Source organism: Caretta caretta, chromosome 10, assembly GCF_965140235.1.
Source record: "Caretta caretta isolate rCarCar2 chromosome 10, rCarCar1.hap1, whole genome shotgun sequence".
In the NCBI taxonomy this organism is placed as follows: Eukaryota; Metazoa; Chordata; order Testudines; family Cheloniidae; genus Caretta; species Caretta caretta.
Genome location: NC_134215.1, coordinates 53,928,283 through 53,950,797, shown reverse-complemented (window position 1 = coordinate 53,950,797; position 22,515 = coordinate 53,928,283). Strand labels below are relative to the sequence as shown.

The following is a 22,515-nucleotide window of genomic DNA, read 5'->3' as shown; positions in this document are numbered from 1 at the left end:
AGTAAAATGAATGAAGCAACTATGTATCAGTACCTATGTACTGTAGCAACTTTCCTGTATAAATACTTAAGATTGACAGATCTATCTCTACCATGCCTCTTCAAAAAACAAAACAAAACAAAGCACGCACGCGCACACACACATCACGGAGATTAAAAACTCAGCACTGACAAGCAGCACTATAGTATTACAACAAGCCAACCCCTTTGGTGTACAAATTTTTCACTTTGCTTTTCAGACATAGAGATAGGTTTCTTTTTGGTTTCAAGACCTAGAGGATATCCCTCAAGAAAAATAATTGCAAATCAAGCATTGCTGAGGCAATGCAGTGATAACCAGAGCCTAAACTGATGTTGATGAAATACATTCTGTTGAAACTTTTCAGATACAAAGATTGTTGAACTTTTTCTACGACCTCTCTCTGACACACAAACAGGCATGTGCACACCCCCCAATAACTAAATTACAGAAGGACTTTGTTGCTTTTACTTTCCCAATGTATTACTGAAGAGGCTGAGAAAATATAATCAACTTTTGTCCCACTTTTTTTTTCCAAAACATTTTTATATACACAAGGAAATCCATATTTTATACCATATTTTCAATGGTATAACCGCCACATTAGACAAAACATATGCATCTCACCACCTATACCATGTATACCCTTTCCTGTTCTGTGCTCTACCATATCTGAATAAAAGTGATGCTCAGGTTTTTTATTTATATTGTGGTCATGCCTAGGAGTCCAAATTGTGGACCACATGGAACAGAAAGATGGTCCTGTCCCAAAGAGTTTAAAATTTACAATTCAACAAATAAATATTCCTTTAGCAAACACAGTCACCAAAGCGGTAACTACTTAAACAAGTGTATTCAAATCAGATTTTAATTTAACAAATTCAAAGAGTACATTATCCTACTAAGTGTCTTCTGTGCCCTTTATCAGAAAAGGTCATTACATTCTCACTTCTCATATTTTCTACACTTTTTCCACCCTCAATAGAAATTTTAGAAGTCCTTTTCCCTTGGCATCTTCCAAAATCAGGTTCCATATGGATTCAAACCCCTCCATTTCATTGCTGGTTTTGTATATTCCTCATTTAAAAGCTGTTTTATCCAACTATCATGGTTACAGAGCAGGCTAAAGCTTGGCTCCTTTTAGTCCTTTTTGAGTAGCAAGAAATGCCACGTTAACCAATATCCCCTGATATTTAGCTACTCTACTAACCGATATCAGTATAACTGCACCGCTCAGGGATGTAAAAAATCCAGACCCCCGCAGCAACGTTATACTAACTTAACCCCTGGTGCAGACTGTGCTATTTCAACAGGAGGCCTTCTCCCCATTGACATAGCTACCGACTTTTGGGGAGGTGGAGTATCTATGCCGATGGGAGAAGCTCTCCTGTTGGCATAAGTAGCATCTTCACTGAGTGCTACAATGGTGCTGCTGCAGCCCTGTAAGTGTAGACAAGCCCTTAGAGGGAAGAGTAGATAGTCAGACATTAAATATTTAGACTGTCAAGGTGCCCATATCCCACCAAAACACAATGGGAGCTGAAAGTGTAACTGTCTTAGGCCCTTTTGAAACTATAACCCCACAATTTCCTCATCGATATATGACAAAGTAACCAATAAATATATCACTAAATCAGACAACATACAATCAAAAACAGGCCTAGAACACTTGCCACAAATCTCCATTTTCTATTTACTATCTCTGATGCCTAGGGCAGGGGTTCTCAGCCTTTTTCTTTCTGAGCACCCCCCCCCCAACACGCTATAAAAACTCCACAGCCCCCCTACGCCACAGCTGTTTTTCTGCATAGAAAAGGCAGGGCCAGCTTTGGGGGTAGCAAGCAAGGTCAAAGCTGAAGCAAGGTATAGCTAACTTGGTGTCTAAGAAGACAGGGCATTCAGTGAAGGAGGGTAGCAGCAGTTAGCTCCATTTCTGTCAGGCAGAGTGAGACCTGCACTCTTGGAGCGGAGGTGCAGTTTTGAGATCTAGCCGAAGCGATTTCTGCCAGATAGTGGGTCAGATAAACATACAAATTGACTGTAACCTAAGTGCAGGGTTGGAATGAATGAATGAATGTTGCACAGCCTATGTGTAATATTTAACATATTTCATTAGCATCTTCTCTTTTGTAAACCTCTAAGAAATGCTTCTTTTATCTGAGCTGGAATGTTTTTGATTGTTGTATCCTGGGGACTGGCTGGTGTTCCCAAAAGGAACTGATTTCTGACCTCTTTAGGGAGGCAGGGAGAGGTGCAAGCGACATTAGATGTACAGTGTGGATATGGAGAGACAGCTGTCGTCTTTCCTCTAAAGCTGTCCCAAAGAAAGACTTGAAGATACTTTTGTGGCCAAAAAAGGGCTAAGGGACCAGCAGTTCCAAGGCATGGCTGCAGAGATACAAGCTGTCAAACCAATAGGGATGCAATTACATACTTAAAAGTCAAAGGACACTGTACCATTCTTTATCCTGTCAGGCTGTGGAGTTGGCATGGAGGGGAACCTTTTATGTTTACATCTGTTCTTTTGATTCACAGATATGAGACATGACATGGGGTACATATCTTAATTGGTGAAGAGAGACAAACTTTGTTGACACGCACACACACTTAGTGCTTGTGAAACATGCCAAAGTGACAGTTGCTCTGATCGCTGATTGGCTTCTTTCTTTCTCCCTAGTCCCTCTCTCCCTGGTCTGCATGGCTCAGGGACTATCCCTGCCAAAGTTTTGGGTGAGAAATACAGAGACACCAGAGAACAGTGACTGCTCATTAATAATCTGCTATGGCTTCTGCTAAATGCTTTACAGTAGTTCATCAAGATTTCAGTACAATCGCTGATTTTCAGCCCTGTGTTGCTTGGGACCATGTCAGAGTGGACTGAAGGCTGGTTTCAGGCATGTATCACTGGAGCAGGTGGAGGGGATATTTCCAGGAAGTGGGAATAGGGAGAATCACTGGAAAATTTACCAACCTTGGATTCTGGTTCCTGCAGTGGTTCTGGGTCTGCCAGGTAGAAGTGCAGAATCACATGCTCCTCTTTGTCCAGCATGTACATACCCACACCCCTCATGCATGCTAGCTTACTTGTTGTGTGCTCTCCTTCAGGAACATGCTTCATATTTGGTCAATGGGGGGGTGGGGTTATGGCACAATGCACATGTAATCAAGTACAATGGCAAGTGCAGACAGCCTCAGATTTACACTAAGGTGATTCATGTTTCTTTTGTGTAGCTACCAGAATAAACCTGTGTACAATGCACACCTATGGTACTGGGTACATTATATATAAAAGAATCTGAATTAAATAGGTGTTTGTATGGTCAGGTGATTCTCAGTGGGGATACTCTGCATTCTTTGAGTATAAGGAGATGTGGTGGAGGTTACTTTCTGTGCTCTTTTTTATGTTTGAATTCAAACTGCTATCTAAACTGCATTCCAGTAAAAGCTCATCAGGCACCATCTGAGAACACATATTATGGACAGAGCTAGTTGAAAAACTGCTTGAGTCCATGGGAAACATTTTCTCAATTAATTCCTATATTTTGTCCTTGAAAGAACAACTCTGCTTGTTCAGAAGTTTGGTAGGTGGAGCTCTGCAGGTATTGACATGTTCACTGGTTAGGATGATGTTTATGTAGTTCGCAGAGATATGGGATAAATAAGCCTTCAAGTCTACAAAGGAGCCATGAATTCATAAATACATAAAATAGAAAGTGATTTATTCACTGCTAGAACAATTATTCCAAAACTGATTTTCAGCCATTACATTTATTATCTTCTTCTCATCCTGTTGATGGTTTTAAATGGGTTCTGGTAAAATGCATGAGGGACATTGAGTATAGGGGAAATTTGGCAGCACTCATCATTAGTAGCCGCACTTAAGTATTTGCACTAAATTCAAAAGGCCGTGTTCTCTACCTTCCTTGTAAATATATGCCAAAGGGGAGAATTTACTAGGGAAAATACAGGATAGCAGAGGGAGACTAGTTATGCTGCATCATCCCACTAAAAACACAGGATGGGGAGATTGTGGAAAGGCAGGGAGGCATGCACAGCTGAGGTGCCGCTGTACTCTGTGACCTTCTCACCAACATCAACAGCACATCTGGGTCAAACTGACATGCTGCCACTGGTTTCTCACTAGTGCTTGTACTCCTGAGAATCCTCAATGGGTTGCACTAGCTGTCTAAGAAACGATTAATGACAGCTTACTTGGCCTAACTTCCATGATCTGTGATGTTGCTTTTTCAGAGGAATATTCCACTATCCCTCCTGCACCTCCTCCTTTTAGTTATGCACACTCCATTGATTGCATGATCCTCGTAATGCATGCTGGTTGGTGCAGGGCGATTGATTACATCAGCATGGAGGTGTGCAGCACTGCCAACTCCAGCAATTGTATGGAGAGTCTCATATTTGGTATATTTCTGAAAACCACACTCCTGGAATCCTATGATTATGTGAGAATCTCAGCTTTCAGTTTTAAAGAAGATTCTAGTCCTCAGAGTTGTAGAGAAAAGCCTGAAAACATGACCCTAAAGGCTCAGAACCCAAAAGGTAAAAAAGAACCTAGATTCCCCTTCCTTTCCTCCCCCAATCTGATGATTTTCAACATTTTAGGTAAATATAACACTGTGTATGGGATACTACCACAGCGTTCCTAAGCCCCTTTCTGAACAACTACTACTAACATGGCAGCACCTCAGGGAATGCAGAAATAAAAGCTGCACACTTCAATTTGGAGACCTAGACAGGTTGTATCATGCTCCTAGCTAATTGCACCATCTTATTACAGAAAAATTTCACCTGTATGTGGGAGACTATATAGGCTGATGCTCTGGCACAAGTTTTAATAAAACTGAGATGTTATCATACAGTCCTTGGAATAGCCTTTTTGAATATATCTATAGAGCTGCAGCTGGACCCATGCCATCATCCCAGGGAATGGGGCTGGTTGATTCAGACATATTCCTGGGAAAGAAAATTAGCGTACTGATTCTTTTGACTTCCGTGAAGAAGAGTATTACTCAACTGAAGATTAAGGAGCCTCCCTCCATTATGTTCTGCACAATATGAAGTACTGAAAGGTACATCTCTAGAACAGGCTATTTGTCAAAAAGGTTTTGTGAGGAGAGTTGGCTGAATAATGGCGTTTTTTTGGTTTGCTAGCAATTCTAAAAAATTGGAAAAAAGTTTCACTTCAGGTCAACCAGAATCTCCCCCCGACCCCGAGTTTTTTGGCAAATTGAGAAGGCATAAAACATTTTGAGTCAGATTGAACAAAACATTTAATGAAGGACTATGAATGCGTAATGACTGGCACTGAATAGTCATTGGGCCAGGAAAAGAGAGTGAGAGTAACTCTGTAGCCTGGTGATTAGGGCACTCACCTAGCATGTAGAACACCCAGTTCAAGTCCCGCCTACAATGACTATTTTATTATTTACACCAAGTGGAACAGCTCCTACAAGAGAGGTTGAGGAAGCCCCATTCCAGAATATCCCATAGCCCAGTGACAAGGGCAACCTCCTGCAACATGGGAGACTCAAGTCCAAGCCCTTCTCCATATGAATTGACGCTGTCTCCCCCACATCCAAGGAGTCCTAACTACTGGGCTAAAAGTTACAAAACAGGCACGACCACCACTGCTTCATTTCAACACCAACATTTTGATTTTTTGGTTCAGTAGCAACTATTCAGTGTACTGGACACCAATCTGCAAACAGTTTTGGGTCAAATGAAATGGCATCTTTCAACAAATAAACTATTTGCGAAACAAATTCCACCCTGCTCTAATTGTGAGCTAATTTACTATATACCAGGAACCAGGGACAAGTTGTTAGATTCTGTAGTGAAAAATGTGCCCCTTCCCCTTTCCTCTGGTGATGCTATTTCACAGGCTTTACTACCAATCTCAATTTAAAAAATGCCCTGTATTTTTTAATAAAACACAAATCAATCAATGCTCAAACATAAATATGAACAGTTCTTGAGTTAAGGTCTTCATATAATTTTATTTTTAATTATCTCCAGTATTATACTTCATACAAAACTCCCACTTGGTCTTCAAGGCACTTTTTCCTGCACTAGTGTACTGACCTGCTCCTTAGAGAGGAAAATGAATAAGAGTGCGGAGCCCCATGGGCTTGGCCCCAGGACCAATCCCATTTAACTATTTTTAAACAGTTTGGAAGACAGAGTTGGAGTTTGCTGATGACTCCATTATCTTAAACAAAACAAAACAAAACAAAAACCTCCAGAGCACTCAACCCAGGAGTCCAGATGAGATATGCTTGGTACAGGATCCATGCAGGGGTGAGGGAAGGGCAAAGGTAGCTGCAAGCTACCTTTATGCCCTGCCTGTTCTAGGGCCAACTAGGGGCTGGTTTGCAACTTAGAAACAGTCTCATGGCTTCTCTAAATTATGCCCATCTGCAATGGTCCTCCCAAGGGTCAATCTGACAATTGGGAATTGCTGGAATACTGAGGCACTCCTGTCAACCTTTTCCTCCATGGACCCCCTCTATGCTACAAGTAGTGGAAGATCGGTCAGACAAGGGTAATACATCCTTAACTGACCATTTAGACTGGTTTTAAGTCTGTTTTGTGCCCCCACATTTGAAATGTAACTTGGATAAATATATAGTAATACACATTTTCAAAAATAATCTAGTAATTCTGGTATAGGTTAGTGGCTCTGAACTTTCATGGCCAAAAACTTGAGAATCATTGTGAACAGTCAGACAAAAACATTTTAGCAAGTTTAAAAACAATAGCAAACACTATGCTAGTGAGCATTAAGCAAGAAGAAATAAAAGGACATATCTAACAATGGCATGTTCTTATGAGATGTACTATGTTCAATATTGCTTAGAAAAGATATAGGTCATTTAGCAACTTCTCAAAGGGACACTTTAGTGGGATATTACAGATATAGTGGGACTTCTAGAGAATGAGAGACTGTAAAAGGCACATTCATTTAGATATGGGAAAAGCTAGAGGAGACTAAAATGGAGGACAGTATTAAATATGCTGAAGGACAGCATCTGAACTGATGATTTTCTTCTTTTGATAACAAGGGGTTACTTCAACTGGATGGCAAATAAATTGAGAACAAAAGGAAATACCTCTTCAAGCAGCGCATCATTAAACAGTGGCCTTTACTGTGTGGGAGGTTCCCAAACTGTGATCCCTGGGGAGCTTTCTGGTCATATGGTGCTGGCTCTCCTCCTTGCTTCCAGCTGCTAAACTGCATTAAAAGACAGTGGAAAAATATTTACTTTCCTAATTTTTTTTGCACATAAACAATTTCTGTCATTGCCATGGGGATGTTTTGCAATTGCCAAGAGGAAGGGAGGAGCCCAGGACAATCACATATAGGAAAGGAGGAGGTCCATAGTCTCTCCACCAATATGTGGTACATGCTGCGATAATGTTTGATTGCGCTTGCTATTGCAGGAATTAAAGAGGGGAAATTGCATTTTATGAACAATAGCCATTAGGGTTATGCATGCTAAGAAAGGGGACTTATAAAATCTCATGCTTCCAGATGTAAACTGATAGCCACATCTCACCTAGCAATGCACAACTGGCCAGCTATGTTACAGGGTATTTTCATCTTGTTCGGAAGCACCAAGTAATAGTCGCTAGTGAAGGGAATCTACTAGATTTGAAAGCGCGGTGGTCTGATCCAGTATGGCAAAACCTACGTGGTTACGCAATGTGAAAACCTAACCTCATAAATTGGAGGAAGAGAAGGAGTTGGAGGAGAAAAAAACTCTTTTATTGTAAAAAGAAACTGAAGAGGAAGCGCTTACCTATTCATAGGACCTTTCCCACACTAATCAATGCCAAATAGCTCGCCATGTGTCTCTGTTAAAAAGATAGAGAATCTCTCTTCTCCAGCTCACCTTGACCTATAAGGTAGTAGCAGTCCTTAGGTGGCCAAGGCTAAATGATACATGAACGATTTACTGTTTCCATCTGCTCTAGTGAAGGGCTGACTAAAAGCCTACCATCCATGAACCATGAACTAAACAGAGGCCAGATCACTGAAAAATCAACTGAAGTTATCAAAAGCCCATTGAGGGAGAGCCAAACCAATGGAGATACCCAGGTGATGAATGCCATTATAAGAATTTAGACGACATACAGGAAGCGGTAACCAAATGTGAACCCACAAATTGGAGTAATCTAAATTTTATCACACATAACCATAATCTATTCTGGGCACAAAGTGGCAGGTTCAAAATGTAAGACCCTTTCAAAATTTGGCCCTAAAGGTTGTGGCTCATGTTCACAAAGCACATCAGTAGTAAAAACCAAGACCTAGACCTCAGGAGTACTTACTTTCCTTCACTCGCAAATCCCCTCTCTAACCAGTAAACACACTGCTTCTCAAAACATTCTACTCTGGATTGGGATTTTGAACATGTTTAAGAGTTCGTACTATCTTCACAGAATCCACAAACTTTTCTGTTCATTCATCTTCCCTCCCTACCATGGTTTGGTTACAAGCATGAAAAGAGCCCACAGCAGTAGCTGAGTACACAGCTCCATAACCAGTGTGTTTTGGGGTTGGTTGAAATCTATTTTACAAACACTTATTTTCCTGAAGAAATTCTCCTAAACACTTCCTCTAAAACGTTAAACTGAAACCAGAAACTAGAGCTGAGGCCAGAAGCTCACTTAGGCTTTCAGTTCCTGTTATGTTTGCACTTTGATTAATCTAGTCTAATCTTGAGAGTTATTTTTGTACACAATTTCCTGTAATTAGAGAGATAATGATATTATTTCTGAGCAATCTATTGTGTAGTCCTCATCAACAATGAATTTTGTACACACAGGATAAAGTGTTGTTCCAATGGACAGAACTTCACTGATGCCATAGTGGAGGAAATGGAGTTGAATCTTTACCACAGCCATGACAGAGAATTTTAAAATACTTTTTTGTTAAGGAAATGAATCCATTCTAGATTTTCACTGTCCTCCTTTCTTGCTTCATCTTTCACTGGTCATTGATAACCATAGAAATCTTTACTGTGGATTCTTGAGGGCCAGATCATTTATAGTTGTGGATAGTTGACTGTATAAATGCCCTAACACAGTGGTTTTCAACCAGGGGTCTGCAGATGCCTGGGGGTCAGCAGACTATGTCTAAGGTGTCCACGAAAGGTTGTCATTACCATAAAACAGTAGTTTTCAACCTATGTCTAAGATACCCAAAAAGGTCTGCACCTGCGTTTAAAGTTTTTTAGGGGTCTGCAAATGACAAAAGATTGAAAACCACTGCCCTACCAGGCTGCCAGTGCTGCTATCCAAAGGAAGGATGATTTTGCTCCCCAAACAGTTTTGGAATTATTATTTGCCTCACAGTAATTCCTAGATAATCCAGTTGGGGTTGGGATTCCAAAAGTTTTCAATGGACTCCTAGGGAAAATACAAAACAGGGTTGTTGTTGTTTTTGGTCCTGCAGCCCTGAACGAGGTCACTACGGGTGATCAAGATAGGTTCAAAAGTGAACCTACCTGCATAAGTAATGCCCAAGACGACTGGTGCATTACCCAAGGCTGACTCGAGAGTCATACTGTCCTGGGCCAATGCACCAAATCTCTCCTCTGCCTATATGCTGAAGTCCCCAAGATGATCAGTTTTGGCAACTCCAGGATCAAACATGACAGCATCTTTCCTCCTTGGTGGGAAGCTTGTCATGCCATTAGTTGAAGCATTGATACACTAGTTTAATCCCAAATTTCACCCACTATATGGGCCACTCAAAGATCTGCATCTCTGGGAAGAGCCATTCCACACATTTAATGCAACTTGCTAAAAGCAAGGGTGTGAAAAGAACCAGGGAACACAAACCCCTAATTTAGAGGTGGCCAGCCTGTGACTCTGGAGCCACATGCAGCTCTTCAGAAGTTAATATGTGGCTCCTTGTATAGGCACTGATTCCAGGGCTGGAGCTACAGGCGCCAACTTTCCAATGTGCCGGGGGGTGCTCCCTGCTCAACCCCTGGCCCTGCCCCCAACGCCATCCCTTCCCACCCCCTCCCCTGAGGCTGCCATGCCCTCACTCTTCCCTCCTCCCCTCCAGAGCCTCCTGCATGCCATGAAACAGCTGATTGGGAGGTGCGGGGAAGGACAGGGAGGCGCTCATCAGTGGGGCTGCCAGGAGACACTGGAAGCAGGGCAGAGGGACCTGCTGATGTATTACTGTGGCTCTTTGGCATGTACATTGCTAAATTCTGGCTCCTTCTCAGGTTCAGGTTGGCCACCCCAACCGAATTCGTCATATTCAGAGAGGGCAAACTATACACAGACCCAGTTAATCCGGAACAGTTTGTACAGTCCAAATTTTATCTGAATCTGAAAATTTAAATGCAACAGTACATACAAACGATACAATGTATTACTTATTTAACCTTTAGATTCCTGTCCATTTTAACTGTATAATAACTGGGATTACACACTTTAATATATTATGAGAGTTGAAAGGTTAAGCCTTTCAGACACCCAGAAGGGAGGGATAGCTCTGTGGTTTGAGCACTAGCCTGCTAAACCCAGGGTTGTGAGTTCAATCCTTGAGGGGGCCATTTAGGGATCTGGGGCAAAAATTGGGTATTGGTGCTGCTTTGACCAGGGGGTTGGATTAGATGACCTCCTGAGGTCCCTTCCAACCTTGACATTCTAGGATATTAGGGCAAACTCAGCATGAAGTTAACAGGTCTATGTCCAAATATCAAATTCCTTGGTTGTTATAATACAATTTTTACTTTTATGCTGAAAACTATGCTTTGGATCCCCTCCCTCAATTATCTGGCACATGACTCATAAGCAAAATACTTCTCCATGGGAGGTCACAAAATGGATTTATGATTTTGAATCAATCTAATATTCATTATTCACTATCAAATCACTATCAAATATGTTGCTCCTTATTAACATATTGCATCTAAAAGGAACAACTGAAGCAATGTCTGGGGAGTTAACAGAAGGTAAATAAAGATATAAATAAAATATAACAATATTGGTAAATTACAAAATATTTTATATTTCACAGAAGATTGGCAAATGTGCATTAAAAACTATCTGCATTGCTTTAAAACCTGTTTCTTTAATATATCACTAAGATTTAAAAATAAATATATAAATATATAAAACTAAGTATTTTATTCATCTTTAAGGGATATTAAAATACATTTGTATACAGTACATTTGAGTAGAACAACTTTGAACATAATGGTGCAATTAACTTACATAACATACAAACAAAACATTTTGAACAAACTCATTGCTAACTAAGGCCCTGATCCTGCATGTGAGTAATTTGTGTACATGTACAGCCTCAGTGAACACAGTCAAGGCCTATAAAAGAGCTCAGGCATTAAAACAAAGTTTACATTCTTTATCCTGAGTATTCAGGAGTAGCTCAACACCTCTCAAGATGAGACCCATACTAATTAGTTATCGGCAGCAATAGAAAAACCCTTCATTCATAGCATAGAATTTAGCAATCATAATTTTCAGTTTTGAAAGTGTGACCTGCAAGTTGCCTGTTGGATAAAACCTCGAGGGCGCTATGAAATATAGTAGAGTGCATAAAAAAAGCTTTCCTTTGACAATAATTTTTATAAATGTATAACATTTATAAATTATTTAAATAACCTATGTATGTTGACAATCAATTTGTGGTGTATTGGCATTTATATTCTAATTTTTTAGCATTTTACAAAATGGCAATTTTACTGATATTCACTCAAACAGAAAACATGTAGTCACACCCATCGTTAGCCAAGAATTTCCCTCTCTGAATCTTTGTCTGAACTCACCCCTTTCAGCTTGGCTCCTAAACTACAAGTGAACTGCTGAGCCACAGCAAATGTCTGTCTTGTCTCTGTAATAATGACTAAAGCCCTCACCCTGCAACTTGTTGCATATGGGCGAAACTTTCTGTGCTTGCATGGAGCCCTACTGACTTCAACAAGCATCTGCCTATGAAAAGACACAGGACTGAGGCTGTAGTCATTCAGTACTACATTAACAACATACTGGCTCTTGAGGATTTGAAGTTTTGGAAAGAATTTAATGCCAAAAACTAATCTTGAGAAAACACAGAAGTCAATTTTAACCTTCTTATACTGTGGTGTACTGTAATGCTCACTAGTACACTATGCCAACAGGTATATCAATAATGGAATTCGAAAGACAACGCTTCTGCAAACATAACAAATGTTGCTCATCAAAAGCTGTTAACTACACAACCTTATTCTCAGGGGTAATATTTCCTTTTCAAACTGGGCACAACACACCCTGCTTTTTAATAACATGAACTAATTAAATTGAAACTGCTGATGCTGCATTTTACATTTAAAACCAGTACACAATTCAAATAATATCATCAAAAATACACATCTGCAACAAACTGGAAAAAGAATCAAGACAATTGGAAAAAGAAAGTACTTTTTTCATCTTTATGTAATATTGGTGTTAATTAATGCTTCTTTTCTCAAATTATATTTTTAATATAAAAACGAAAGCAGTTATGATATTTACATTTGTCCACAGGTATTAATTGTAGACACTTGACTTTTCTTCTCATGTGCTAACTTAAAATAAGATGTTCACATTTGAGTTGCATTCAGTGAGTTAAGAAAGGGTTAAGGTATCGTAGCATTTCACAACCTTCCTCAATATGGCTGTGCAGCTCTCCTCTGCCAGGGCATTCTGGCTTCTCTGAAGTATTATGAAAAATAAGCTCTTTGTTTGTCTTGTGCTTTTTCCAATCCATGTTTTCTCACTGTGGCTAAGCTATTCCTGCTTTGCTTGAGTTTGCTTTTATTTCTTTTTCCACTTTTTCATCTTATTTGCTTGTTTGCCATTATTTTTCTTCAGTTTCTTTGCAGCCACACCTTCATTTCTAACAGGCTTAGCTGACAAGGGATTGCTTTTTGTTTCCATGGATCCTGGCTTTTCATTGTTGGGTGTGTCTGTGTGCACTTTTGCCCAATTCATCTAGAAGCATTGGGGGGAAAAAAAAAAGTATTAGCTACTTCAGTCTGCATTAAAGTTTAAACCTAAATATCTACAGGCTTATATTCAGAAATTTGCCAGCTACATCTAGTCCACAGGGCAGTCCTTTAGAGTATGTCACATTTATACAATAGATTAATATAAGGAACCCCTTAAAAAAAATACAGGAGCAAACTAAGCTACCAGAAATACTGTTTGGATGTTCTTTACTTTTTAAAATGTCACAGTATTTGTACAAAATATTAGAGTGAATAGTTTGGATTTGTTAGTGGAAATTCGCACAGTTTGCGAAATGCATTGTTTACTCACTGCCCTATAGTTTGGGACTATGACAAATTCCATCAGAGGCTTCTCCAGACCTAGATAATCAGTTCAATGTAAGTTTAACATTGTGTTACACTAAATCAGTTTACTTGTGATTTAATTTTAGAAGACACGGTCATTTTCGCACTGATAAATTCTTTGATAAAATTCATTTCTAACAAACTAATTATTAAAATGTATATCTTCATGCAACTTAGTCTGTGAAATAACGGAAAACACATACAGTGTAAAGGTGTTCATTTTTACTAGAAGGGAATAAGCCAGTCAAATAAAATTATGTTTATGTCTGAGACATCATAATCATATTTTCCTAAATAAAAAGGTAAATCACATGCCTTCAGACAAGGAGTGACATATGGCTCTTATTTTAAAAATAATCTTGTATAAAAATAAAAGGTAGCCATTTCCATGATTATTTCACGGTTTAAGAGGACATAATTTAGGAATGAGAATTTGAGTAACACCCTTTACCTCAGGCTCATCTCAAAAAGCCACCCGACTTGTAATTAGAATTTCTTCAAAGGCAATGAAGTTGTGTGGGACCAGAAGCAGGCAACAAGCTATTATATCTGCAATATGTTGATGAGAATTTGTCTCTCTTGATCTTAAACACTTTGGGGACTAGGTTGGGGGATTTTTTTTCCTCTGTGGAACAGGAATACTGCTGTTTCTGCACATGCTCGTCATAAAAACACAAACCAGAGTGTATATCCAGAGGCTCTCCCTTCCCAAAAGAAGCAAATCAGGGTATCAGTGAAATCAAGATGGGAAGAGGAGCAGTTATGTAAACTTTTGTTTAGAAAAAATCCCTCCTGAGATAGTTTGAGGAAAAAAAATGCGATCAAAAAGGACAGCACAAAAATCTGCCTCCAGAGCCAAAATTAGGAGGGAGTCCTTGCTGCAAACATTTTAGTCCCTGTTTAGTTGTGCTTGCGGAATGTTGATACACCAACTGCAGATGCTCCTACTGAAGAACCGGGCTCACCCGCTACACTGTCAGAAAGTATTGTTAGTCCACACAAGTTCAGTGAGCAAAGTTTCACCTCAGAACTTTCCTAGATACAACTTTACCACAAAACTGTGAAAAATCCATGTTTTAAAAATCCTTGTCAATCATAATCGGATACCTGGAATAACAGCTAATTCTAGTTACTCATTAAATAAACAGGGATAGTTCCAGGTAAGTGAATTTGTGTGTTCTGTACTCTTGAGGGCTGTGGTATGAATTTTTCAACTAAGGATCTCAAGCCCAAAGGTGACAGACTAGTAAAATATCTGGTTTCAGAGTAGCAGCCGTGTTAGTCTGTATTCACAAAAAGAAAAGGAGTACTTGTGGCACCTTAGAGATTAACAAATTTATTTGAGCATACGCTTTCGTGAGCTACAGCTCACTTCATCGGATGCATTCAGTGGAAAATACAGTGGGGAGATTTATATACATAGAGAACACGAAACAATGAGTGTTACCATACACACTGTAACCAGAGTGATCACTTAAGGTGAGCTATTACCAGCAGGAGAGCGGGGGAGGGGGAGAAGGGGGAGACCTTTTGTAGTGATAATCAAGGTGGGCCATTTCCATTCAAAGGTGTGTCCATTTATTCTTTTATGTAAATACCACCCTATACCAGAAACCTACTGACCGCTATTCCTACCTACATGCCTCCAGACCACACCACACGATCCATTGTCTACAGCCAAGCTCTACGATACAACCGCATTTGCTCCAACCCCTCAGACAGAGACAAACACCTACAAGATCTCTATCAAGCATTCTTACAACTACAATACCCACCTGCTGAAGTGAAGAAACAGATTGACAGAGCCAGAAGAGTACCCAGAAGTCACCTACTACAGGACAGGCCCAACAAAGAAAATAACAGAACGCCACAAGCCATCACCTTCAGCCTCCAACTAAAACCTCTCCAACGCATCATCAAGGATCTGCAACCTATCCTGAAGGACGACCTATCACTCTCACAGATCTTGGGAGACAGGCCAGTCCTTGCTTACAGACAGCCCCCCAACCTGAAGCAAATACTCACCAGCAACCACACAACAGAACCACTAACGCAGGAACCTATCCTTGCAACAAAGCCTGTTGCCAACTGTGTCCACATATCTATTCAGTGGACACCATCATAGGGCCTAATCACATCAGCCACGCTATCAGAGGCTCATTCACGTGCACATCTACCAATGTGATATATGCCATCATGTGCCAGCAAAGTCCCTCTGCCATGTACATTGGTCAAACGGCACAGTCTCTACGTAAAAGAATAAATGGACACAAATCAGACATCAAGAATTATAACATTCAAAAACCAGTCGGAGAACACTTCAATCTCTCTGGTCACTCGATTACAGACCTAAAAGTTGCAATTCTTCAACAAAAAAACTTCAGAAACAGACTCCCAACGAGAGACTGCTGAATTGGAATTAATCGGCAAACTGGATATAATTAACTTAGGCTTGAATAGAGACTGGGAGTGGATGGGTCATTACACAAAGTAAAACTATTTCCCCATGTTTATTCCCCCACCTCCCCGCCACCATTCCTCAGATGTTCTTGTCAACTGCTGGAAATGGCCCACCTTGATTATCACTACAAAAGTTTCTCCCCTCCTCCCCGCTGGTAATAGCTCACCTTAAGTGATCACTCTGGTTACAGTGTGTATGGTAACACCCATTGTTTTATGTTCTCCATATATATAAATCTCCCCACTGTATTTTCCACTGAATGCATCCGATGAAATGAGCTGTAGCTCATGAAAGCTTATGCTCAAATAAATTTGTTAGTCTCTAAGGTGCCACAAGTACTCCTTTTCTTTTTAGTAAAATATCTGTAACCTATGGAGCAAATTTGCTTATTTCAAATGAGCCAACACATTTATCTGCATTTAGTGTGGTTACTTACCTTCTGTTTTCTCGTAGTTTCTTGGGGTCTAGGTGGAAAGGTGCATGGGACTCTTCCATTATTAGTGTGATAGGGTAAAGGAAGGTTGGGATCTAATGGTACCCATGGAACTGAGAGGGTGGAAGGTACATTAGGCAGACTGCAGTGAGCTTTATGTAAATTATACGATGCTCTGGTCACTTTCCCAAGACAGCTCTGGTAAATTGCAACTGATGAATCTCCTGAAGCATGAGTCAATAAGTAAGAGCCCTCCTGCAAACTAAAGCACAGTCACATCACAAATCAAAATTCAAGACTTAATAAAAGGTAGAGTAAATAAAACAAACAGTATTTTTGCTTCTTAGTCCAACCATTTGATCTGTTCATAATCAGAGATGGTAAAAACAGTAAATGGCTTCTGCTGGATAAAGACTTGTTAAAAAAGAAAGGAGAACATAGCTGACACAGTGGGGCATCAAAGTATCTAATATTTACATTAAATATATTAACACACCTAAATAACGTATATAATCTGCAACCTGTTTATTAACGAAGGAATTAAAAAATATCTGGATGAAAATGCTAATTTATCTTCCATTTGTGTACTATTATCATTAGTTATTTAGGCCCTGATTCAGCTAAGCACTTGAGCACATGCTAAAATCCATCCCTTTTCAGCAAAGCACATAAATCATGAGAAAGCACAGTGATGAAAGCATAATTATGAATTCATACACTGGAAGCTTTTTTAATTCACCCAGGCTTATGTAGGTTTATAGAAAGTAAAGGCTCAACCAATTCCCCACCAGAAAAGTCTTAATTACATGTCATAAAGATTGGACCCAAAAACCGTGAAGCTCAAAACTAAGTAAGTAAGATGCTTCACATACATGCATGGCAAGAAACTGGCTTTTCGAAACACATTTCATATTTCCAAAGTGGCTAACAGCCTGAGAAAATTTTAGCAGTTAAATAATGCAAAATAAAGTAGAGAACAAAGCCGCAGAGAACTGGTGAAGACATATGGAGAAAAACTGTGCAACTATAAGTAAGGACAAGTGAAGCCCTGCAGGGGGATAAAAAACAACAACAATCTGTTCCCAGTACAAGCAAAAGGCTAGCAAAGCGTAAATGTTTCCCTTGAAGCACCAATGTCAGGGCCCAATCCTGCAAACTCAGTGAAGTGAGAAATGCCAGTGGGATTTACTGTCTGAGGAAGGTCTACTCTTGAGTAAGGGGGCTTGTAGGATCAAACTCTTATTCTGTACCCTATCTGTAAAGCATTTAGGGTTACTTTTTATGTACAAAAGAGTATGTAACTGTATTATCCAAGTTAAAATAGAAATAGCAGCAGAAGAGTAGACAATTACGTTACAAAAGAAAAAAAATGATCTTTGGAGCCTCTGGGTGCTACTGCAACATAAATATTTAACAACAACAAAAAGTACTTACTCAATCACTTTCTTCAAGATATGTCGAAGTATATTTAATGGATTTGCAGGCCTGTGGGTAGAAAATTCACAGAAGGTAAATTTATAAGCCAAGAGAAAAGGAGTACTTGTGGCACCTTAGAGACTAACCAATTTATTTGAGCATGAGCTTTCGTGAGCTACATGCTCAAATAAATTGGTTAGTCTCTAAGGTGCCACAAGTACTCCTTTTCTTTTTGCGAATACAGACTAACACGGCTGTTACTCTGAAACCTGTCATTATAAGCCAAGATTTTCAAAAGTGACAAGTGATTTTGGGAACCCAATTTGAGACACCCTGAAGGAATCGGATTTTCAGTAAGTAATATTTTGATAATCAGGTCCTTTTATGATGCCTCAAGTTGCTCATCCAATAAACAGAGGCACCCAAAGTCATTAGTTGTAACTGGAAATCTTGGCCATCATACTAAACAAAGCATTTGGGAGTCCTATCTAAATTTTAAACTAAAGCAAAAGGATAAAATCATGGTTCCACTTACACTCGGTGGGCGCTTTGCCACTTACGGATTAAGAACTATCATAAGAAATGACTTGGAAAAGGTTTGTTAATTCTGAAGCTGTTTCATCTTGATTTTTTTTTAAATTATGGACAATAAAGTTTACTTACTTAAATAATCCAAATTTTTCTTTTAACCGTTCTGGAGAAATCTCTTCAAGCATAATGAGCTTTGATGTAAAGGCATCAATATGTCCTGAAAAAAAAATTATTAATTGAATCTCTTCAGTAAAGAAATAGCAAGAGAGAACAAACCTGGTAAGAAAAGACTTTATTAAATGTGTGTAGAAGCCAAATCCAATTTAAAAAAGAATGTTACAAGTTTTGCTTATCTGAAAGTCAATCAGGTAAAAAGCATTTCTGGCCATTAATGCACTCTGTATAAGTATTTGCAAACAAAACTCTACATTGCTGTAATTTTTCTCTAAATATAGATGTCCATGCTCAGGCCTGTGCTTCCAAACTATGCTGGACAGAAAACAAAATAAAAAAATCTGGACCAGTTAAACAATCTCAGGAGCAGGTGGACTGCACTTATTAACCAGCCATACCCCATATCCTGCCTCTAAAATCCTGATGGAGTTCCCACTGACTGTAACCTTGCTCATTTTTGTGATAGTGTTCTGGGTATTCTGCATTAAACTTATTATTTGTATTATCATAGTGGCTAGGAGCCCCAGTCATGGACCAGGACCTCATTGTACCAGGGGCTGTATAATCATACAACAAAAAGACAGTCCCACTTACCATCTAAGCCCTGGTCTACAGTTGGGGTGGGGGAGTCGACCTAAGATACACAACTTCAGCTACACGAATAGCGTAGCTGAAGTCAGCGTATCTTAGGTCGACTTACCTGGCCGGGAGGATGGTGGGAGTCGACCGCTGCCACTCCCCCATCAACTCCGCTTCCGCCTCTCGCGAGCTGGAGTTCCGGAGTCGACGGGGAGCGCATTCGGGGATCGATTTATCGCGTCTAGATGAGATGAGATAAATCGCTCCCTGATAGATAGATCACTACCCACCGAGAAGACCTGCCCGAAGTATAAGACAGACAGAAACAAACAGACCAACAAGGGAGTATAAGGAAACAACAAGACAATATTGGTCAATACGATAAGCAATAATCACAGGGCAATAGCAGCCTAACCATTGTCAAGTTTTTTGTAGATCTCACAACAAAGTAGAGTTTTAAGGAATGTTTTGATAGAGAATACTAAGTTTTGCAGATGTTTACAGAGAGCTTCTCCCAAGCAGGAGGGGCTTGACTTGTCAGTTTCAAACTAAAATTGTTTTATGATAAGAATGATTATGTTTCAGCACTTTACAGACTATGTGGGCTTTTCCTTTTGGGTTATATCTATGTTTGCTTTTATACTAAAAAGAAAAGGAGTACTTGTGGCACCTTAGAGACTAACCAATTTATTTGAGCATGAGCTTTCGTGAGCTACAGCTCACTTCATCAGATGTTTACCGTGGAAACTGCAGCAGACTTTATATACACACAGAGAATATGAAACAATACCTTTTTAAATAAATTGGTTAGTCTCTAAGGTGCCACAAGTACTCCTTTTCTTTTTGCGAATACAGACTAACACGGCTGTTCCTCTGAAACCTGCTTTTATACTGAACTCCTCATTCTGTTATCCAAATACCTGGGTTCCTGTTTCTTTTTTCTATCTGGACTTTTCTTATCTGAAAAATTGTAATTTGCAAGTCTGAGTTTGCCATTGGTGACAACAATCTTGCTAAAAATGCTAAATGACCATTTTGACACAGATGTAAATCAGCGATTTAAACGTCCCGGCTTGTCAAATTTTAAACAAGAGCAGGTCAGGAGAATGGTGAGGGTTGGCTAGTGCATCATATCCACTGGCCCACAACAACATATTGAGAGAGCTCCCTCCTGGAAAACCCCTCTCATTCTAGTTTCCATAGGGGAAATCAGAATTTCATTGTTGGAAATTAAAAATATATATATATATATATAAATTGCAAACAGAACATCATGAGTAGCAAGAGAAAATATATATTTTGTGGACTTCACAAGCTCATTACAAATCTGCAATTGTAGAACCAACGAATTTTAAAACAACCATTATATTCAAATGGCTCATCCCAGTTATTTTACATTCAATGCCAAACATTAGGTAATCCATTATTTGATGTTGTGGAAGATTACTGAAAAGACGTCTTTATTCTGAATGGATTAGAAACCGTAAGAGGACAACCGGCACAGAGCTGCTCTCATTCTACTCAGGAAAATAGAATATTAGGGTTGGAAGAGACCTCAGGAGGTCATCTAGTCCAATTCCCTGCTCAAAGCAGGACCAACACCAACTAAATCATCCCAGTCAGGGCTTTGTGAAGCCTGACCTTAAAAACCTCTAAGGATGGAGATTCCACAACCTCCCTAGGTAACCCGTTCCAGTGCTTCACCATCCTCCTAATGAAATAGTTTTCCTAATATCCAACCCAGACCTCCCTCACTGCAACTTGAGACCATTGCTGCTTGTTGTGTCATCTGCCACCACTGAGAACAGCCCAGCTCCATCCTCTTTGGAACCCCCATTAGGTAGTTGAAGGCTGCTATCAAATCCCCCCTCACTCTTCTCTTCTGCAGACTAAATAACCCCAGTTACCTCAGCCTCTCCTCGTAAGTCATGTGCTCCAGCCCCCTAATAATTTCTGTTGCCCTCCGCTGGACTCTCTCCAATTTGTCCACATCCCTTCTGTAGTGGAGGGACCAAAACTGGACGCAAAACTCCAGGTGTGGCCTCACCAGTGCCAAATAGAGGGGAATAATCACTTCCCTCGATCTGCTGGCAATGCTCCTACTAATACAGCCCAATAGGCAGTTGGCCTTCTTGGCAGCAAGGGCACACTGCTGACTCACATCCAGCTTCTCGTCCACTGTAATCCCCAGGTCCTTTTCTGCAGAACTGTCGGTCCCCAGCCTGTAGCAGCGCATGGGATTCTTCCGTCCTAAGTGCAGGACTCTGCACTTGTCCTTGTTGAACCTCATCAGATTTCTTTTGGCCCAATCTTCCATTTTGTCTAGGTCACTCTGAACCTTAACTCTACCCTCCAGTGTATCTACCTCTTCCCCCAGCTTAATGTCCTCTGCGAACTTGCTGAGGACATTAAGGGTGCAATTCATCCCATTGTCCAGATCATTAATAAAGATGTTGAACAAAACCGACCCCTGGGGCACTCCTCTTGATACTGGCTGCCAACTAGACATCGAGCTGTTGATCACTACCCGCTGAGCCCGACAATCTAGCCAGCTTTCTATCCACCTTATCGTCCACTCATCCAATCCATACTTCTTTAACTTGCTGGCAAGAATAGTAACCTAGACTTTTTTTATTAGCTTTTATCTAGGTACTTATGAAGGCCTGAAAATACCTTAATACACATAAAGGAATGACAAGAAGGGAGACAACTTAATTTTTTAAAATCTTTTTATTGGCTGAGAAACAACAGCTCCCATTTTAAACCAAGGGAGCTGATCTCAACTTCATTTACTGTGCTCACAGCAAGCATGAATGTCTTTCTTTGGAAACACATGGTATCAAGATCGTTCGCTTTGTTGCAAACTTGGAGCAACTGCACAGCAGCGTATGTCTATGCAGCCACTGCAATGTACCCCTGGAACAGTGACTGCACAGATTCAATTGACCTCTCTCTGGCCTACCTCAGGGCTCCCCTTCACACAGATGTGAGTTGAAATCCCTCATTCTATGCCATTGATCCATCAATCCCACTCCCCACAGTATAGAGTCGGGGGGGGGGAGGTGTCAAGGAACATAGAGCGCTTTACATAGGCCTTTGTCAAGGTTCCTTCCCCACTCTGAACTCTAGGGTACAGATGTGGGGACCTTCATGAAAGACCCCCAAGCTTATTCTTACCAGCTTAGGTTAAAAACTTCCCCAAGGTACAAACTTTGCCTTGTCCTTGAACCCTATGCTGCCACCACCAAGCATGTTAAACAAAGAACAGGGAAAGAGCCCACTTGGAGACGTCTTCCCCCAAAATATACCCTCAAGGCCTACACCCCCTTTCCTGGGGAAGGCTTGATAAAAATCCTCACCAATTTGTACAGGTGAACACAGACCCAAACCCCTGGATCTTAAGAACAATGAAAAATCAATCAGGTTCTTAAAAGAAAGAAAAGCTAAAAGAATCACCTCTGTAAAATCAGGAGGGTAAATAATTTACAGGGTAATCAGATTCAAAACATAGAGAATCCCTCTAGGCA

At 40.2% G+C, this 22,515-nt stretch overlaps 1 protein-coding gene across 3 annotated transcripts in view; it reads right to left on the bottom strand.

The window, feature by feature from the left end:
* Positions 1-11,175: 11,175 nt before the first annotated feature.
* ICE2 (interactor of little elongation complex ELL subunit 2) overlaps positions 11,176-22,515 on the bottom strand; it is a 61,131-nt gene continuing 49,791 nt past the window's right edge. For all 3 annotated transcript variants that reach the window (XM_048866909.2, XM_048866911.2, XM_048866910.2), the window contains 4 exons: positions 18,368-18,452; positions 17,723-17,773; positions 16,292-16,550; positions 11,176-13,032 (listed from right to left, as the gene is read on the bottom strand). In XM_048866909.2, coding sequence (XP_048722866.1) covers positions 12,856-13,032; positions 16,292-16,550; positions 17,723-17,773; positions 18,368-18,452 — 572 coding nt within the window. In that variant the 3' untranslated portion in view covers positions 11,176-12,855. The remainder of the gene's footprint in view (positions 13,033-16,291; positions 16,551-17,722; positions 17,774-18,367; positions 18,453-22,515) is intronic.